At 36.8% G+C, this 21,958-nt stretch overlaps 1 protein-coding gene across 9 annotated transcripts in view; it reads right to left on the reverse strand.

The window, feature by feature from the left end:
* Positions 1-21,958, reverse strand: part of LOC139143521 (spermatogenesis-associated serine-rich protein 2-like) — a 66,371-nt gene that overhangs the window by 37,541 nt on the left and 6,872 nt on the right. For 3 of the 9 annotated variants that reach the window (XM_070713930.1, XM_070713929.1, XM_070713928.1), the window contains exon 1: positions 21,150-21,786. The exons of 1 other annotated variant lie outside the window; for it this stretch is intronic. In XM_070713930.1, coding sequence (XP_070570031.1) covers positions 21,150-21,174 — 25 coding nt within the window. In that variant the 5' untranslated portion in view covers positions 21,175-21,786. Of the gene's footprint in view, positions 1-7,183; positions 7,289-10,293; positions 10,370-21,149; positions 21,787-21,958 lie in introns of those variants that run through there. 5 more of the 9 variants (XM_070713924.1, XM_070713925.1, XM_070713923.1 and 2 more) reach the window with 3 other exon arrangements.

Consider the following 21,958-nt stretch of genomic DNA (forward strand, 5'->3'; position numbering starts at 1 on the left):
TAATGGACCAACAGACAGACAGACAGACAGACAGACAGACAGACAGACAGACATCGCTGCGACATATGCCCACGTGTGTAAACATGTGAGCAAAAAATGTACAGGTATTGATCTACATGTACCCGTTTTAGCACAATCTCCATTCATTCTATTTATACACCATTTATATTTATACACCCATTTCAAATATTTTGAAACTTTTAATGGTACCATCATTTGTAGCTGGCAAGAATTTTAACGAGAATTTTCTGCTATCATAGCTTTAACATATGACAGCATTCTTATTTAGAAAAATTCTGTAGTTTTCAAAGCTCTTGTATTGAGAAACAATTGAAATAATGATTGTCATTGTTATTCGTTATACAATTGTTGTGCAAGTTTATGTATGCACTTTATTTCATGGATGTTTCTTTTCAGTCAATTTCAGCAGATACTGTGAGTTTAAAATGTGGCATAGACATGATAAATCTAAGCCTGTAAATTTTCATTGGTTAGAATAACATAAATGGATTCCTCCACTAAAGTGATGAATGCAAATTTCATATACACAAGCTACTTATCAGATTACATTTGCAAATGCCTGACAAAGTGATAAATATACAAATGCACTGGAATATGTGTTAATATAATACATGATGCATGCGCTTGCGTTTCCTCTTACCAGTAATCTCCTTTTCTGTTATGCATTAAAAATATTAGTCTGTGAGATATAAGACCTAAACGGTTATGTCAAGATGCAACATTTGTGCGATATGACCACATTCTGTTCAGGATATGTTTTTTTTACATTAAACTGTTGTTTGAAAAATACATGCATACAATCATAACAGCTGTGAAAATCAAAATTACACTACAATATCATCCAATTTCAAATTCATTTGTAAACTGATATGTACAATAAGGCAGTGCATACAACAGGCACACAGAAAGCATTCATATACAGGGCAGGTTACTGATGTAATAAAATGTCAATGTGATGGTAGCAGTTGCATAGGAATGGCTGTACAGTCCAGGTCTTTAGCCCAAGGTGCAGTCTGTTCACATCTTCATCACCTGTATCTCTGCATTTCAGAGATAATTTTTCTGATTACAAGCAGCATGATGGCTAAAAAGACACCATGACACCTACATGTATTCACAGGTTGCAACACTTTGGTTTGAGCGATGCATTTTATCTGAATTTTTCTTGAACTAGGGCGGCCTTTTTAATCGGGTTCCTAGGTCAACGACTTTGCAGTTGTGAGAGTGCATGCACAAACTGCCTCCTTGCAAGGATCAACCATGGTAACCATAGCAACAGGTTATTCTTTAAGCACTCTCATGGTGTGTGCAAGGTTCATCTAATTCAACTAATATCTTCAGCACGCACCGTGCACGATTGCATTGGTGGCCACTATAATAACAGTGACATTGTTATAACATTTTAATGAGGCCGATCCAGATGAAATTGATCCAATATTTTGCACCTGAAGAAGTACGGTCAGAGAGAATGGGGAGGGGGAGGGGCAGGAGGAGAGATTGAGCAAAAGATGTACAGACTTGGCTCTGTTAGTGATCTCCTTAGTTACAGTAAAATTTCTGGTGTAAACAGAATGGTAACATTACACTGGCTTTATGTCACGGATTCAGAGATAGGTATGTCCTACTTTGATGTTCAGAATATATAGGTCACATTAGTTAATTTCGTAAGTTGTGTTATGCTAGTAAAAGGTCTGTCCTTACCAGACTTATGTAAAGATCACAGTTTGTACTCAGGTACAGACAAATTTATATAACCACCAATATACAGTTTGCCAGAAACACCCACAACTAATATGTATTGTGACATAAAACAATTATTGCTTTTTTATTCTTTAATTTCATAGATTTTGAATAAATTTGTTTTTCTAAAAGCTATGATTGGATCTATCCATGGGGAAATATAGAAGATTCAAAACTCACACTCCTTGAAAGCAAAGCTTGGTACTATCTCAACAAATTTGTTTTGTCCAAAGTCCCTCTGGGGATGTACAGGTGGGTATGAGCCATAATGGAACATGTTTTTACCCAGAGCCTGGTTATATTCTTTGATGTGTGCACCTAGCTACATAATTCACACTTCGCGACTCCATGTTTTCCAATGAATTTGTTAAAAGACATTGATTCCTGTCCAACCTAATCAGGATTATTCCTTTCGATCAGGACACCAAAGAAAAGAGTATTTTCTTTCATTTGATGTTAATCAACAGACCTACATACACAATAGCACAGACTAATACATTATGATACGTCAAATTCCAGTAATAACACATGCATACACTGGGTCACAATAGCATACTGAATTATTATATATGAGAAAGAAATGCAAAGTAAACAATGCCTTTATGGACGACTTCTTTCAACAAATTCTTAGAAATTCATTTCTGTTCACTAGATTCCTAGAATAAAGCTTTCACATCTACAATTTTGTTTGATATGCTATGGGTACACACAGCAGTCCTTTTGTGGGTATAAAAATTTACTTTTTATGACCTGATTTCTTCTTCTCTGTGAAAAATTCCCCTGGCTATTATATAATATATATAATAGGATGATGTTCAGAAATTGCTATGTCCTTGAGGAAGGTACAGGATAAAGCATTTAAATTACACTGAAGTGAAATGAAATAATTGGAAATTTGAATTGACATAATTTTTATATTATATGGGAATGCACTGATGCATAAATTAGCATGCATATATTTTGTGACTTCTGTAAAGCAAGGTGTTATTTCTTCAAGCACCTGCCACTGTTTTGCAATATCTGTTTCAACCTCTAAAATGCTAAATAGAAGGCTAGAATCAAGACTGAAGGAATTATAGAAATACATACTTTACTTTGAATGTTCTGATAAGTGTCAATGTTGCTAACATTTCTCATCTTACGGCATTGATTTGAGATTTCTAATATGAAATGATACCCTCCTATCAATGGTTGTCCCAAGTTCAAATTTCCCTTCCAGTGGTATGTTGGTGCTGGCCATGCCATCAGATATGCTATACCCCTGATGAGATTTCAGCAGTGCAAATAGGATGAGTTGTTGAATGGAAGATGAATACACGCATGACGCATTAGTCTCTGTGCTCTATTCAGAGCAATCACCTTGACAAGTTTTTCTAAGCAAACACTAACCACTGGCATTTTTGTGACAGCCTCAGGAAATGTTTTCCAACCTACACATACATGTACATGACAGCTTGTATAACAGTCTATATACATAAAGTTCCTGTATCCTTCTTCACCCTACCATGTCACCTTGATCTTGTTTAATAGGTGAAAACATTTTCTTGTAAGATGCATCGTTATCACACGTATGCTTAAAACAAAGACAGCCATGCTGTGTCCAGACATTTTCACACAGTAAAGATGATATATGTAAACACGCCAAGTTATACTCGTAAACAAGATTTCTTGGTATAAACATCCCGGTCATTAAAAACTTCCCTTTATTCCATCATGTCTAAGTCCGCCATCAGATAAATAACCTGTTATGCATAATCCCTTGATTCCCCAAGGGGAAACTGATTAACAATCACCATTGACAACATTGGGTTTGGGCCAATCCATGGTGGTGAAACTGAACAGTAATATTCTTCAACATTACTGAGCTCTACTAAAGGGGGGGGGGGGGGGGGGGTATTGCGTAGCATTATCATCATCTCTTGAAATTATCTTCCTGGCAGTTACATGTAATCTCTTCATCTGTCGGTGTAACATGTGCACACCCAATGAGAATGTAAGAGAGAATCATGTGTAGACAGTTGGGAGTTAGTGTTCTTTATCAGACTTGGATTTTACAGAAGTGTCTGATATTGTAGCACAGTGCGCAATTTTCATATTTGTTCTTTTGGGATGTTCTTTTTTGTGCTATTAATATTAGCTAAGTTATTATAAAAGCCATAAATTAACAAGGTCAATACATTGTTATTGAAAGCATGGGTTGACCAACTTCCCTAATTATGAAGAACCCTAGAGAACACTAGGTCATCACCAGGTTTGTTAGAGCATCGTCCACAACATTGACAGGAGCTTCATATTTGTGTTCCAAAAATACAATATCATGATCATTTTCTCACGTTAATCTGCACAAGTTGACAGAATACCCCTTAGGAAAGACCAGATTTCAAAAGATCGACAAGACTGGCTTCAAAAGGCAACCGTACATGCATGCATGCACAAAATGCTTGTATGTCACGAACAACCTAAAATGATAACGCACTAAGAGGCAATGACCCCTTATCAGGCTAAATGTATCCACAAAATATGTGGTGTTATCAATCACTTACAGACATTGGTGTGACTAACCCAAGTGTTATATTTTTCTCACATGCACCAAAACCTTTGTCATTAAATATTTACAAACACATGACCATTTGTTCTTGGTAGTTGGCCATGCACACATCCTGGTTTAGGATATTCTAAATGAAGGGAAGACATTTTAAATGATGGGAAAAACAGTAAAAGGGTGCTTACAGTAAAATTGTAAACTGTTCTCACACCATATTATTTACATTGGATATATAAATTCTATTGAATTCAAAACCCCTTATTCTACAATATTATGTACAAAGTATTATGTACAAAGTACATGTATATCACATACAGAATTTCAATCATTTTTTCCTGCATGAACGGAAATTCGAAAATAAAACTACACCTTTTTCAATTATTTGAAACTTGTCTCATAACCCCTGGAGCTCCCTTCACTTTCTGTGAAATCACAAATTGATGGGCAGAACTGTTGGAACATATTTTCAGCATAAAGCATGCAAATCCATTGTGTATTGGAATTCAAACACAAATACTGCACCCATTAACAATGGGAATTTACATCAATTTACGTAATTAAATTAAGACTCATTGACAAGTAGCTAAAATCATCTTTCCTCTTTTCAAAAAAATGTCCACTTATTGTCAACTGAGGTGACAGTTGATGAGACACGCATTCTACACAATTTTGCGGGCAATTCATTTTATCAAAATTTAATAAAAAAAATAAATCAAATATTTAAATAAATTGATCAAATAAACTCAACCTTTCTCCGACATGACAACATAGAAACAAGATTAATTTGTGTGCCATATGTATTTGTTTGTCAGATGGGATTCTGGTGACAGTGGAACCGTAATAAATTGATTTGCGGCAGCAGCAATTTCATAAATGGGTTTTGCTGCCAGGGGCTGAGACCCCGTTGCCACACATTATCATGTAGAGCTGGTTGTGAGATCTACAAGGACAGATCTTCAAGAGAGCCTTCCTCACTGTCAATAAGAAAGATAGGCCAAACACTTGTTGGCAAATGAGGATGGGCACTGACGCACTTTCATAAAATACGTAATAACACAATCTCAGAGTGATTTGTATCCGGATCTGTGAATCCTCGACCAACTGAAAACTGATGCAATTTATTGCACAGATATGTTTCTCATCGCTTTTGATATTCTCTCAAAAGCTGGACTCTGTACATATATGCTCAAAAAAGTGGGGGAAGTCCAGAACTCAACAGATATGAAAAATTCCTGCTCTTATCAAAATTCTATGGGAATGTTTATCATTTTCACTTCAGACTGACCCAACTGTTTTTATCACTACAAAACAAATCATTAACTTATTGTTACGATAGCTTCATGGATATATCTACATCTGAAAAATTATTCTGTACGGACTGTACAATTGTACAAAGGTCTTTTAAAACACTAATTAGGTCCAGCTGATTGTCAAATATACTATTGGGATAGAAATGACTACGTTGCTGCATTAGTGTCACTGTTGCTGGGTAAATGTCTGGTTGAACCAAAATGCACACAGCTATTGTTACACGGACCAGCAAGCCTCTGGATGTTTCATGCATCATTTCAAAATACGCCATACACCAGAATTAGATCCTTCACCTTCTGCGTAAAATTTGTTATCAAGTAGCAGATAATGTACAAGATAAACTTTGCCTTCTTCAAAACATAGCCATCTCAAAACAAGCTGCCTCAACACATCAGGGATACAGATCACAACGCTTTTCCCTTGTATTGATTTTTAAGGAAGAATGTGCCTCAATTCGGACTCTCAAACTTTACCAATATTATTTTAGCCTACCAATTATTGGGGCTCATTGTGAAGCTTATGGAATAAACAGTTTTCACTGGCTTAGTTTTGTGAAAATTGGGAATTTTATTTTCCCCTGTAGAGATAACACAGGGATGGCAGCCATTTTGAATTTCAAACATGTGTAAATATTGAACCGTAATTTGTTTCTCTGGTACCAAAATTTGCATGGTGACCCGCGATTTTTATTTTTCATTTTGAAAGAGAATGGTTGAAAGTTCAATTGAAAATATACTGTAAATGGCTGTGGTTTTTTTTTTGTTTCACATATTACAAACTTTTCTGTAATTTACACCTAAAATCCAAACATTTGCTCGGCCACTCTCAATTTTCTTTCTTGCTGATAAAAAAGAAAGGTGTAACCTACTCATCCCCATTAGATGTGAAGAGGTCCAAAATCGCCATTGAAAACAATGGATTTAAGCCAAACCATGGTGGTGAAAGGGTTGAACTTTTTCCGGGAAACCATTAAATGGCAGTGAAACTTTATAAATATCATTTTGAGGATCAATACTACCTCAAAAATTCATCTTCGTAAGACCTGAAGCGATTTCTTTGTTTGTACATATAACTGTGAAATTAGTTTAAATTCAAGAAAAACATGGAAATTCACAGCTCTTTCATTCCATGTAAGAAGTCAAATATTCAGATTGTCTCCTGCAAACAACTGACTTGACTTTTAAACCACTACGATCAAGGGTTATCAGCAAGATAATGCTGTAACCAGATTAATTATTGTTGATTAGGTTCCAAACCTTTAATGTACTGAGACTAAAAGACAAAAATTAATCATTATTTGTCACTGAAAGTACTTCAGACCTACATGTAAAGTCCAGCGGACAATGCAGAGTCCACCGAACATTTGAAATCTGATTGTTTGTTGGTCACAGTACAATGTAGGTGGATATGAATGCTGACAGAAATGGTACACAAGGAACATACCAATAATAGCATGAGGAAATTAAAAGGAAACAACATTTCATAATTTGCGAATATGATTACTACTCATGATTCAACAAACGAAGGTCTGATCAGTGAATTTGACCGACAGAATTTACAACATACCTGTTACTGCACATTCTCAATGTGGCACGTCCCTAACAGGATGAATGCTGTATTGACAGCCTCCAAGCACTGTTAGTTAATAAACTGTTTTACATACAATGATGGCAGCATGGCCAAGGTTCATGATTGTGACCAAATAATCATATAAACACAACAAACATTTTGTCAGCTGACTCACTTCTTTAAAGACAGTGGGTCCGGGCTGGTATGTTCCAATTTTACCGTTGAAATGGTGAAGAAAGTTGTAAGACTGCAGCTTTTTGCTGAGATTATGAGTTGGCCTCAGAATACTTGGCAAAGTTACCAACTGTTTCAAAATATGTTGATTCAGACAATGGGAACTCAAGGGACAAATCACATCTGTGCTATAGTGTACATGTATGTACAATGCCCCATAAAATTATGGTGGACAATTCACAATTGTATTTTCAAATAAGATACTCATTTTCACGTTTTTCCATATTTATCACACTTTTGTTCCTGAAAACTATCAATTTCCAGTTACGATACAAACACTTGCAAGCACGTAACGTACTTGGTAACGTCCGAGATCATCAAGGCTCAGGATGTATTTTTGAAAATTGCACTACCTATGCTACATTCATTCTACATCATATAAGGTAGATCGCGTCTCGGGTACAGATATTCGGACTCTCAAACTTTTACAATTCTTTTCTGATCTACCACTTGTGGGAGCTCATTTTGAAGCTCTAGGAGAAAAAAAAACTTTCACCGGCTTAGTTTTTCGAAAATCAAAAATTTTATTTTTCCTCCACAGAGTTAACACAGGAATGGCAGCCATTTTGAATTTCAAATATCGGTAAATCTTGGGTAATTTGTTTCTCTAGTTAAAATCTCGTTCTCTAGCTAAAATTTGCACAGTGATCCCCGATTTTTATTCTTGATTTTGAAAGAGAATGGTTGAACGATTCCTTGAGGAAAGTTTGGGCAAAAGTTTAAGACTTTCACTTTTGAGGCGCATACTACCTTAACACACATTTAGCCAATACAATTTAGCTTGAATACAAGTCAGACGACCAAGCCAAACACTAGAGTCCCATACAACCAACATTCCTAAGCCACGTTGTCAATGTTTTTAACCATTCCACCTAATGAATACCTACACCAATGTGCCAAGGACATGAAGACATTCTCAAAACATGATTCCCAAGAGGAAGTATGCCCTACATATCAGGAAATGGATCTGCTCATGCCCTTTGACCTAATTACAAGCTCTCATTCATGAACTTGGGTGACTTCTCGAAATACATATAAGCCTGCAATTTGTGCACTGTGGTATCCATCTACTTCGAATTTGGTGTTGGGCTTGTCATACTCTTAATGAACTCCATGATGGTTGTCCTCATTACAGAGGTGTCAAGGTCACCTTACTAAGATAACACCATATTTTCAAAGTCAATGTGTGACAAAGTAAGGAAAATAGACTTGAAGAAAGAAAACGTGCTGATACATTGGAAGTACAATTTTGCGGACATCTGTCAACCTTGCTGCATGCACTTCTCTTTGAAAAACAAACTTGATTGGTGTAAACAAAGAGCGAAAATAAAATTTGGGTCTTGATATATTTCAAGCTAATCCTACCATTGCTTATAGAGTCTAGACAGTGTAGGCGGATCAGCTCGAACTCTTGTGTTGCATTTCAAATGTGAAAAACATATGCCAGCACTGGGTATTCACTCTCATTCATTTACTCGCTGCCAATAATCTGAACTTTTTGCTGGCATGTGTGACATGACTGTGCAAATTGGAGGTCACAACCAATACTGCCAAGACTTCACAGTTAGAGCGATACATCTACAGTAGCTTAGTGTCAGAATGAACATCGCTGGCACTGCTAAATACTGTTATAGTTACATTTGCAAAATCACTATCCTAAATATTTTGCAGATTCCCAAAACACTTGGCACCTACATGTAAGGATTAATGGTACCACCGTGGGAACATTTTTGGAGCTCCAATCACTGACATTACGCATTTGAACTCTTCTATTGTAAACTTCCCCTGTGCATGACAGTGCTTACATTACAGACCCATTATATCTATAAGAGTGACTTTTGATGTGTAGTCAAATATTTTTGTCCCACTTTTGAAGTGCAGTTTTTTGTCAAACTAAAAAAAAATTGAGTCAAAATGGTAGTTTTCAATGAGTCAACACAGCCTATATGCGCATAATGTCCCATGTTATTGAAGACGACAGAATTCATTTGTTAAAAATACCTTGCGATATTGTGATTGATGCATTGTGTCTAAATACTTTGTATTTCAACAGACTCCCGGGAGACAAAGGAAAACAAACTTGTTTCCTGAATCAAAAATGATGAAAATAGTATCAGTAAGTTGTAGCTATTCTCCCTTGAACAATTAGATTATAGCAAAACTTTTTTTGATGAAGGCCTTACAGCATGCAACAATTGCTATGGTACTATTGATGGGTTAGTCTGTGCAGTTATGAAAACATCACTTTTGTCATTCAACCATTTACCCATATTATGTCATATTCTACAGTTACAAGATTTATCTTTCAAAATACAATTCTTTCTGAAATGAAAGAAATTTCTTTAACTGAACTAAAAGGATCAAAACGTTGTTTTGAATTTATTTGTAAGATTTTAGACATTGTATATTTATTGGAGCAGTACATTTCCATTGTTGCATAACCCCCCTACTCCCCCAGCCCCTTTTCCACTTCCTCCCCAAGAAAATGTACCATACAGAGCACTATGGTGGATCTTGAGAGCCTAAAAGGTTAGACCTGACACTAACACTATATCTCTTTGAAAAACATGCATAGTTTTCTGGTTTTCCATATACGTCAACTTCACTCTGTGACTTATGGTGTTAGATTTGTGGATAAGGTCACCTGTTAAATGTCCTTCAGGGCATGATAAGTCCTTTAAATCAATTTTTCACACATGCTAGGTGAATTCTTTTCATAGCAACATGTTTCATAAGGTAGCCAGAAGCCATACTCTGTTTTGAAATCTGAAACTCCGACATCTGAGAAGTGGCTGTGATGCTCAAGGCAAAGACAAAGCTTAATGTGTAATTCTTTCAAAATGAAAGTAGACTGGATATGTTTTGACACCTACCCTTCCACATCAAGGCTATTTGTATCTCCTTATTTGAAATGGCTCTGTTGGATCTGTACATTCAGCTTTGGGGATGAAAGGATACAGCAGAGGCAAGTATTTAACATGCAGTTCACATAACATGATTCCTTATAGATGATAAAGGTGACACAGAGAATGGTCGCCAATTAGAATTTAAAATATTTATAATTTGAATTAATTTGCAATGAAAAATATTGCATAAAAGTTTTGATGATTCAAAATATGAGCAAACATGAAAACTTTCATTTTTGAGGCATGTATATATAATATGTCATAAGATATGACCGCGGCCAACAAAAGGTCAAAGTCATATCTGATACAATTTACTAGACACAAACTTTCTCTCAAGATTACTTTTGTGGTGACTCTCTGTTAGTGATGGTTTAAGATTGACTGTAAAAGTCAATACATGATTTAGTAAATGTGCTGATACCCAAAGTTAATCATTTTTACAACAATACAATAGTTTCATGACCCTACCAGATTCACTGACCCAGGAAGGTTAAAGGTCAGCTCATATGAACTTGACCTTTTTTTCAGGCCATGTTGCATCCATTTACAGCATTTTACCAAAGTCTGGATGCTGAAAGTTGTTATAGTTCTCAAGTACATCTCAAACACGTTTGTGCCTACCAAGAGGCTGACCACTTAAAAACGCACCCAGGCCAGATTTGTAGATTATCTCATGATAAGTGGGTAATGTCCTGGAGTGCAATACTGCCTACTATGACCATCAACTGGGTTACTACTGTTGTTGCACACAGTCTCGCTCACTGAAGACTTTCCCATATTCTGGTATGACGTCTGAAAACCATCTATCCATTGCTTGTGTCAAACAAGGCGGAAAAGGTTACACTTTTGTGAAATTGACACAAAACAGCTGAAAGATAACTATACTGTGAAGCAACAATCTTCTTCCTTTTTTCTGTTATCATTGGTGGAAAAGTCAACAACACTTAAACTCTCATTGGACACAATTTCTTTTATTTTACTTTACAGTTTATGATCTATAACAATATGTGTTAGCATCTGAGATAAAAAGCTTTGTGTATATTTTCATTCATAGCAATTGGATAGTTTTGGACCTCATAACACTGTCCAACACAGGATGACTATTAATAGATTTGCTGAGGAGTAAACTTGCCATCCTCTTAGAAAAACTTTGTGTATGAAAAATTTAGGAAACCCTTGGTTCCTGTAGTATTACGTATACATGTACTGTGTGGATGAAACAACATACCACTCTGCAAGTCTGAAACGAGTATGCGTTCTTCAGTTGACCTTTGACCTCTACAATAGTTTATCACTCTACAATATGTGCCAGCCGATTGGAAATGACTTGTGAGAACAGTGAAATCAGTACTTCATGATTTGTTGACCTTTGCTGAAAATTCCCGTCTGCCATTTGCGAAGGAAAATTATCACATATGATACAATTTGCATGCTGCCTGTGAACACTGGAGACAGTATTGATAGACAATCGTTAAATCTTGGTAAAAGAAGCTACAAAGCTCTGTCATTCCCTGGACTATTCCTCTATCAATAATCAAGAAATGCGTCTGGCATGCAAACCAACTTGAAATTAATTGAATGTCTGGTGTCTGCTCACTATATCTAATTTACTCCCAGAGCAAATAATGAATCTAGCGTCAGTAAAAATTGAAAAATTGTACTACTGTGGTCCTTCAAGAAATAACATTAATTATCAGAATATGTGTATTAAGTCTAATGGAACTGCTTCGAGGTACTGCTGGAAAGTTTGGAGTGCAAGTTCTTCAAGGGATTTTAGGTCACATGACATTCGTGTTGAACGTACGCGTTCGATGCAGGTCTAGTCCGAACTTTCGTGTTAATTCTTAAATAGACCAAATAATCAGAGAAAATGAAACTGTAGTGTTACAGATTTAATATTTTAACTTCATTTTGGGAAATTTTCACTTTTGTACTACGATAAATGGCAAAGCAGCACGACTACAAACTCACGCGTACCGGCGATTTTGGGTCCATTATGAGCGTTGTGCCGTGATCCCAAATGTCCCGCGAAAGAGATCGATATATACCTCTTTGATAGGCTCTCCGCATGACTTATTCCGATCGCATCACTATTTTTTGGGGGTGGTACGAAAGACGAGATCATGGGCTTCATTTTGAGGGGGCGAACGTTAAAATCGGCCGAGAAAAACTCGATCAATGATCAAACTTTGTGTTTTGTTTGTGTTTTTTTGAAAGAAAATATTGATTTCCTTAAACGTTCGGCCCAAAAATTAATTGTATGATAAATATTAATTGTAATTCTGCAATAATTACAAGTCTGACGATGCGAAAAATGATGCTTAAGGCCCTTTTTAGCGAGTATGGTTTCACCCCAACTTTACATCCGGGCACTCCCAGGAATCACATACAAGTAATCAGCGCTTCGCCGCATGTTCTGTGTTAGGAGGTCTAAGCTGAGTTCCGACGTTCACGATTTTGCAGCTAGATTTTCTGATTTCTTATTAAACGCAAAGATCTAGAGATATATTATATACTTTACCCTTTCAAACGTTATCTTGTTCGAAGTAGTTTGATTTCCGGGTGATATTTTTCGATAGACACTGAGAAGTTGTCAAGCCAGCACTGCAGTGTAGGCATACGCACGTGCACCGCACTTTGCCGATACTATACTGAAATTTTAGTTTCGATCTTTAGTTCCCGAGAAGGGGACTATTTTGGTTCTCTCTGAAGAAAAAGGCCGTAGATTATTAATTTGTTCTTTCCTCATTGATGGTGTTCCGGACTTTGGAAAAGTTGGTTTTTATACTGGTTTGTATTTCGGACCGCTGACTTCGAGGGTCTATGGTATTTCCGGGGCAGCGTAATTTTGCATCCAGTTTAATGCAGTTGTTCATTCTATAAATGCGTGTTGCTGTTTTACGGCATAGAAAAAGGGTTGAGAACGAAGGTTTTTTGACTGTTTGGAAAAGTTCTCTGTAATTGTTATAACTTAAAATCTACATTAATCAGACATATTTCATAATCATTTAATAAAAGTTGTAATCACACAAAAAAATTTAAAAAAAATTCCGAAGTTCAAATTAAAAAAAAATATAAAAATATTTTGTTAAATTTAAATCAAGTTCCAAAATGTCACAGGTATCATTTGATCGTTTACAGGTATGTTGTTTATTTGTTTACCTTGTAAACATAAATCTAAATAACGTTTTTCATATATGCAAAGTAATAATATATGATGGAATATGATTATCATATTCATTAGGGGACGACTGCATTAACTTGCACGGTACCTGAAACCCGAGTCCTTGCCTGAGCAGCTCGGGTGACAAACAGAAGACTTTTAATCCCCAAGGTATGAATGTTCCATTGTTATGTTTATCTAATCCAGCTGGTGCTATTGTAGTGTCATTGTAGGAAAGGCAGGTATGTGAAATTGATCCTCTAGGGAAGTAGGGTATTCCTAAGTTAATGGAGCCTTCCCGTAATGTTCTGTTGATGTTCACAATACATAATGCATACAGTGATCAATGTCACAGGTATCATTTGATTGTTTACAGGTATTGTTTATTTGTTTACCTTGTAAACAGCATTCTAAATAATATTTTTCATTTATAAAAATTAAAAACCATTGAACATTTCATCAGCAATATCCACAAAAAATTTCATCAATTTTCAATAAGAAATGCTTGAGTTATTGCAAAAAGCACTAGAAATTGCAATTCTAGTTTCCTCAAACAATGTTCAATATGGGGTCACCTGGTTGTAATGAAAACTACAGGTGTCTACCATGGCATAATTTCTAAATAGGAAGCTGATTTTTTCAAATTCAACAGGACATATCTCTGCACGTACTGAACCAATTTTCATCAAACAAAATGCAATCAATTGGTCTTGAAGAGAACTTTCTTTTGATATATAATTTATCATAATTGTAGCTATCTATCAATTTCATGTAAAATCCCTAGTTCTTCAAGCATTCGACTTGCATACAACGAAATTTGACCAGGTACATGTAGTACTGTATGAAGCGCAACCCCTTGGGAGATAAAGGTGAATAAAATTTTTTGGATTTAAAGACCTCGTAAAAAGAAGAGGCTGCATGTATCATCTATTATTTGAAATATATCTGACTTTATGAGCTTTTGAATAAAATGAATGTATTATAATATCCAGGGAAGAAAGAAGCCTGTATAAGCTAACGTTATTACACTTAACACATATGTTACTCAATTGGAAATTCTATTCTTTCATTTTGTGATGGCCGTTCAACTTTGCAAACATGATACATGTATTTTTTCAAGTAATTGATCTATTATTTAATTTTCCACAACAGTATGCTAAATTTAACCCTTATTCTGCCAAGTTCATTATGTCTCACTATGGTCAAGTTGGTTAAAACTATATACGCATAACGTGTTCCATACATTGCACTTTAACAAAAACTAGAATATTTGAAGGCCCTTGAATACTAAGACAGTATACAATTTTTATTGCTAAACCTCCTGTATTATACCTTGCCAAGTGGGCGAAAGAATTTTACTGACTTGGCAGATGGGGAAGTGATACTACCTGGCAGAATTATGATTGATGTTTCTTGGTATTGCTTTATGCGCTGGTAGAGTAAAATTCAAATTGTAATTTACTGAGCAGACACATAAGTTGTACTGTACATGGCTATCTCCTCGGTTATTGGGTACGCTATGCTCCAACCAAAAGTGTATATGACTATTTATCCACAATATTACAAACCCAATAAGGAGAGACTGCAGTATCAGTTATTTCTCCTTGTCTGTGGCTATGCTTTCTACAATAAGCTTCGGGTAGAGAGTCCAAAAATCACGAGAGCAGTGCCAATAATACCTGTACATGTACGACAAATTTACATAACGGTGCATAATTTGCATATTCTTTTGTTGTGAAAACATTCTTTTGAGTGGTTATCATATCAACATGGATAGAGTGCAAAAAAACCAAGAGGGTTTGCCAACTCCTCAAAATTCCATTGTGAAGAACCCTGTTATAGAATGTACCATTGATGTGATAATTAGCCGTGTTTATGGAAAAACCTACTGGTTTGTGTGCAGAATAGCTGTTGGATCCAAAGGCAATCCGGCAATGGAAGTTGAATCTATCAGCAGGGCTGAACAAATTATTCTGACCTTCAAAGTACGCCATGAATGAATGATCCACGCTGCAAAATGTCATGGACACACACTGATGGCTACTGTCTGGCTAAATGGCTACTGTATTGGAACTGCATGTTTACATATCCCCCTACACAATACAATTCACTCTGGCTTGTATGTCAACTCACAGAATCATATGTCAATTTACTTGGCTTTAAACAGCACCAAGATAACGATCAAAATCACTCATTGTAGATAAATTCAACTTAAGCAAGAACAAGAATGAGTAAATTCATTGAGTGGATACAGATCTTGTCATCCTGATAATATCATTTATGTACATACAGCACAATTTACTATTTTTCTACATGAACGTTTATCTTTACAGACTAAAATGTCAAACAAAGGATAAATGTATAGAAATTCTTTACAGTCTGATAGAATAACTGAATGACATTGCCCTTAACTAATGATCTGCTATAAATGAAAGGGTTTGGGAAAGCATAAAAAAATTCAATATCAATGAAATTCTGCCATATTTTATTTTAAATTTTCCTAATGCTACCCTGAAAGGCTGACAGTGGTATTGTAAACTCCTGGCCATTTTTGGAACTGCAGGTTCACCTTGCATGCATGTACATGTACATACAAATCCATGCAAGAGTCTTGTACATTTGTCATTCATGAAGAGCCCATATGAGCATGATTTCTTGAATCATCGCGACTGAAAACTACATGAAATTGCATTGTACTCCTCTCACATACACAGAAAAAATCCATTGATCAAACACAATGTCTGAAGCACTTCCAGAATCTCTGGGCGTCTACTGGAGTGAGTACACGACAGGTTATTCTCTCATGAATTGCATTATGTAATCTCGGCAACTTAAACGAATATTCAACTGTTGGAAACTTTTTTTGTCTGAATTCTTTTGAATTGCAGCTGAGCACCAAACAGATTAAGTCAATGACCCAGGCTGTCTGTCGGATAGCAGTAACTATGAATGGTGATGGGAAGCACTCATTAACATAATGATACTATTCTACCACAACTGCTATTTGCACCCATTTGTTAGAAAACACGTCCGGCCATGGTCCTTTTTGTGGAGGGACCGTGGCCAGGCTGTATCAGAATATTAATAAGTGTGTCTTCAAAATGAGAGAAATGAATCATATTTGTACCGACCCTTCAATGAATTGACTCTTAACTTTTTACTGTTACAATAATAGTGAATGTCTGTCTGCTACACATGGATGGGTATCTGTTGTTAACATATTATATGCTACCCCTGACCCCAAAAAGTACAAGTTCATTGCAGTTGCACATGCAGACAGAGAACCCAAAGGGCACACCTACTGTGGACAAGAAGCACCTACACTGAAGCAGATGTCAAGACATTTTTGTTGGTAAAGTGTTACAGAAAGTTTTAGAGGCTGATTGAATTGGAACTATATCCCATGATGCATTAGAACTAGGACAAAGTCTTTTTTGTTAATTTTGCACAAATAAGCACATTTTCACATGTTGACAACCATGTTTCAGCAACACTGCATGTCCCTGCCGATAGCTGTATTTTATCTTTTTACATGTTTTTTTCAATTGACTAATGTATTTTCAATAGCTGAAAATCATATTATAGTTAATAAGTTCTACAGACAAGTCTGTGTGGGTATACTAGTACCTTTTAGTAAGCATGTTGTTTAATTAATCTAGCATCTTTTTTTAGCTAATTTAGCAAAATCTGTCAAGTTCTTATTTAATGAGGCATAATTAAACTTTTCTTTACATTTAGTAATTTTACTTTAGTTTAATTGCTTTTTAATAGCTAAATTAAAATACCTGTTGATTGCAATGAAAATCCAGAATTACTATAAAAGAGCATGCAGCATATTCTAAGTGTTGTAAAGGGTGATTCATGGACACTTCATGTTATGTTCAACAATTTTCCTTCAAATCTATTTGAACAGTCCCTGAAGCTGCCAAGACTGGTTGAAGTGAATGAGACAAAAATTAAAAGGTGACCACCATATAACTTAAAGTCAGCGTTGAATGTTTAACCACAGTACCACCATGAGGGACTGGGGCCATGATCAGCTTTTGTTTATGACACATGTCAAGGATGTCCTTGGCCCCTGTATGGCCAAGGCGTATTCTTGCCCTGCGAAGCCCTCGGTACTGCTGCAGGCAAATGTAGGTCAACAGAAGTGCACAGCAGTTGGGTTTGAAATTGGCAGTCAAGTCAAGTCTACACATGCAATTGCAAATACATACTAACACATTGTGTATTGCGGGAAGGTATGAAGTCCATAATGACACCAAGTAGAAAGCCTGCCGGCGAGTCTGGCTGAACAAATGGACTGGCTGACTTGAAATGTCTAGTTGGTAGCATCCAATAAACAATTTACATCAATCTAGTAAATCTATAGATTATCTATTGTTATTGATTTGAATTAGTTGGGAATCTCACCAGAAACTTTTCTGTGAAGGTTGTCTATCTTTGAATAAGAAAGCATCGACTTGCACACACACATATGATAAAATATCATCCTAATTAGCTCATTATTATTTTTTTAAACACTATAATGCTACAGCAATGATTTTTCCTCAAAGGGAGCATTCTGATTGGGATGCAGTATTGTGACCTACTCATGGAAACTCAACAGCTATGTTCAAAGCAATGCGGAGTACAGCAATTTCATTTTATATCATCCTAGTCTGCTTCTCTTCATAAATGCATCAGCCGGTCTCAATATTTCAGCAGCTATTAATACAAAGTTTTTCAAAAGTTATGATTTGAGTGCAAATAAGAATTATTGTAAAATTACCCATCACAAAAAATACACATTTATTACAGTGAAGTATCAATCTATGAGTAAATCTGAATAATAAAACATTACACATGTATAATTAGGAGGTGCAAAATCTCAATATTTTGTCGAAGAACTGACAGCAAGAATCTCTAACTAAATATTTGACATTCAAATTGGAACACCCTAACATCCTATGGTGGATATGGTTCACAGCTACAGTATAAGCAAATAAGTCTGTTACCACTGGTAAATTTGGAAGACTTGCCACGTTGGTTAAGTTTTTGTATTTTGAACATGACTATAAAGATGTCAGAGTTATATTTATAGGTACTCTGTGACTTTTGTTTACATGGGTAGGGTGGCCATGTCAGGACTGCAATAAACTGGAGGTTGAAGTTCATATCCTAATAGACAAGCAGAGGATTATGACTAGGTTCATCCCTCTCCCCTCTAAAGATTTGACAAAAATCAGTTTTCCCCCTCCTTTCCGATGGGTTGTTGGACTGTTCCATACGAAAATAGGTGAGCAGGAATTGGCGTTTTACGATCAGAACTCGATTACAATGAGGCATCTCATTTCACAGGAAGCAACGTGTCAAAACTTAAGTTTCCCATTCCAGAAGAGTGGCTCTCCCCTTCCTGCCAGTTCCAGAACAAACTGCTTAGCTGGCTGCTATTTTTAATCACACACATATACAGGTCTATTACCTTTCAATTAGGTAAGACAGCACAACCAAATGCTTCCAATCAAAAGGAAAAATTTCTCATTAAAATAGTCATGCAGAGAAAACCGTCTTCTGCAGGAGCTGCAGTTTTCTTTACAGATTTGCAGAGTATCTGAGTGCAAAATATTAAAGCATGATCTAGCCAATGCATACAGGCATAACATTACGTTGGAATATAATGACCCCACCCAAGTCACAATAGCACATTAGTTATACCATTAACAATACAGATCCATACAAAATGTCCTGTTTAATAATGCTAAATTGACATAAATACCTCTTTAAGTTATTATCACTGGCATACAAATTATAGCTGTTCTGCCTGTTGGCCAAACAAAGTAAAGTTGTTTTCATTTGGTACGAAAAAGAATAAAGTAAAAGACTATATCTTTCAGTTTTAAAATACTCCATGGTATGTTATGATCACTGAATTTTAAAACAGGATAGATCGCTTCCGAGAATATATTTATAATTGTTGTCTCATTTCGTTATTGTTCGATTCTTGGAATCACCTTTGGACAGATTCCATGAAAGATAGGTGCCAGTAAATTGTTACTGGGTAGGGCAGTGGTATGCTAATAATGAGATGCCCTTTACCTCTATATGTGTATATTTTATATGCAGCCACTTACATAAATTGTCCTCCAGTATTTGCCCACCCCATAGTGTTTGAAGTCCTAGGAATAAGTGGGATCAACTTGACTTCAAGGGTCAGTATACGTTTAGCAAAGCACATTGTCAAAATTCACTTTAGAAAGCACTATAGGGCTAAAGAAAGGTGTAATTTTGTTTATAATTCTCCCAAGTCAACTGCCGGGGTTGGGCCAGTGTCTTGTGAAAGTCTGTGACACAACATCCGATCACAATGGCTTTCGCCGGTGCCATCCACTACAATTCTTTGATGCTTATTCAATTGAAACCGGTGATTTAAATATCAATGAAGGGTGTTCCCGTTTTTTACCTAACACATGGTGGTGTCACCCTGAAGTGAAGTAGTCTCCGCGGTATGAGTGTACACAGTGCACCTGCACTGTGCTCACTGGACCTACCGTTAGCGTTACGAAACTTGAATCCCAGTCATTTGTCCCTTCGACTTTCCACGCAAGGGCGGTTACGAAAGTCAAACGAGGTCAATTACAAAAACTCCTGGGACTGTGAGTGAAACAAGTCCAGTGTCATAAACTTGCGCCATCTAAACTATAGACAGTCGCTCTTGGACAGAAAAATTATCTCTTAAATTTCACAGTAGCACTACAACCAGCTCTGCACATCCCGGCTTAGTAGTGTACGTGTAGTCTGCTTATGTGCCACAACTCCGACATCGGAAGACAGACGATAAGCAAAACACACATATTTACGGCGTTTACTGATTCCTTAAAAAGTGTCGCGGTTGTAAAATCCGAATTACCATCAAAATGGCAGAAAACTTCGGGCGCAACTTAGAGAAATGTACGGCTCACGTTACGCAGAGTGTGGCCTTTCTCATGTTTTAACTGGCTGTGAACAGTATTTGAGAGTAAACGGTATCGCCTATCAAAAAAAATGGAAGCTTTGTAAACATTGCACCACATGAAGAAATCAGTAAAACTGTCAATGAATATTGAGAATTTTTTCGACAGCGATATGTCAACAGTCCTGTAAAACTATTGCTACATTCGTAAGGAAAAACAATACAACACTCACGCGGAAGTTATCCGTAGGGATGCCAACACTGCGAGACGGCACTGTGCGAACTAGTATATATACGCCAGAATCGAAAAGTCGAGAAATACTGGATACCATACAAAAAGCCGGTATCTGACAAAGTCAAAGAGTTGAAGGCGACAACCACACAGAACACTTTGTGTACACAAACACTAACTACACTAATTGGGTTTTTCTAAATTCCTTTACGAAACGTTGCATACAATTGAAGTTTTTCTTGCATAGTTTGACCCGGCAAATTCAGTGAAAAATCACTCGCTCGACGCCTTCACCGAAACGGAAAAGGAAAAGGTCAAAGCCGCGGTTCGAAGCATGCATTTGCTCGCAAGACCGACCAGCGAGTCACGGCTGAAATTTCAGTCTCAAATCTTCCACGCTTTTCGAAATATTCTGAGCAACAGGAACTATTTTACAAAGCACACCATTGGTTTAAACATAAACTACACAAAGTGAGAAAGTAAAGATAGATAGGTACCTTTCTGGGCTTGTTTCTTGGCCATCGTTGCAAAGACGTACACATATAATACCCGGAAGTGTGTCAGTGCAGTGGCTGTCAAGCGTTTACCCGAACCAATCCGAACACTGCCGAATGCTCCCTGGGAGATACTCGGAATATTCACCGCAAACCCAGTGCGATCTGGTTCACGGGGGAACGTCTCCTATTGAATGCTAATCCTATTGTTTCGTGAGATGTTTATCGAATCTTGATCGATCGAGTGCCATTTATTTGAAGGGTGACAGTGACGTCAGAGGACAACGTATCATAAACAATAAGTGTTTCAGACGTTGTTGCGACTTGCCATCGCTGGCTGAAGAAGAAGTCACAGTCGACCGTAAGCTTTATAGCGTACAACATGGGTGCATGTAACTTACAACTCTGAATTTTAAGGCGACTCTGTGGATTGGCGCGACGCGATATTCTGTCGAAACCTCTTCAGTCACCGTTGTGCCCACAGTCGCTTGTGAATCGGTACACGACGACCGCTCTACGGTACAGCGGCCGTCGTGAGTCGATTCACAAGCGACTGTGGTAGTGTGTGGACGACTGCGCGCCGCGCCGCGCCGCGCCGCGCCGCGGTCCCAGTCTCTCCTGTAACCAAATCGCGAACTGTGCTGTGACGGACTTCGTTAAAAAGGAGGTGGAAATACATCTTTCACGACAATGTAAAATATTTGAAATGGAGCCGTAACTGAAATTCAAAACTGACTCACCGCTCCCTTTCCGCATCATAGTTATTTCAGGTTCTTTTTAAGTAGGCCTAGATACTACAGAAATTAAAGTGA

The sequence above is a fragment of the Ptychodera flava genome, chromosome 11 (genome assembly GCF_041260155.1).
Source record: "Ptychodera flava strain L36383 chromosome 11, AS_Pfla_20210202, whole genome shotgun sequence".
Lineage (NCBI taxonomy): Eukaryota > Metazoa > Hemichordata > Enteropneusta > Ptychoderidae > Ptychodera > Ptychodera flava.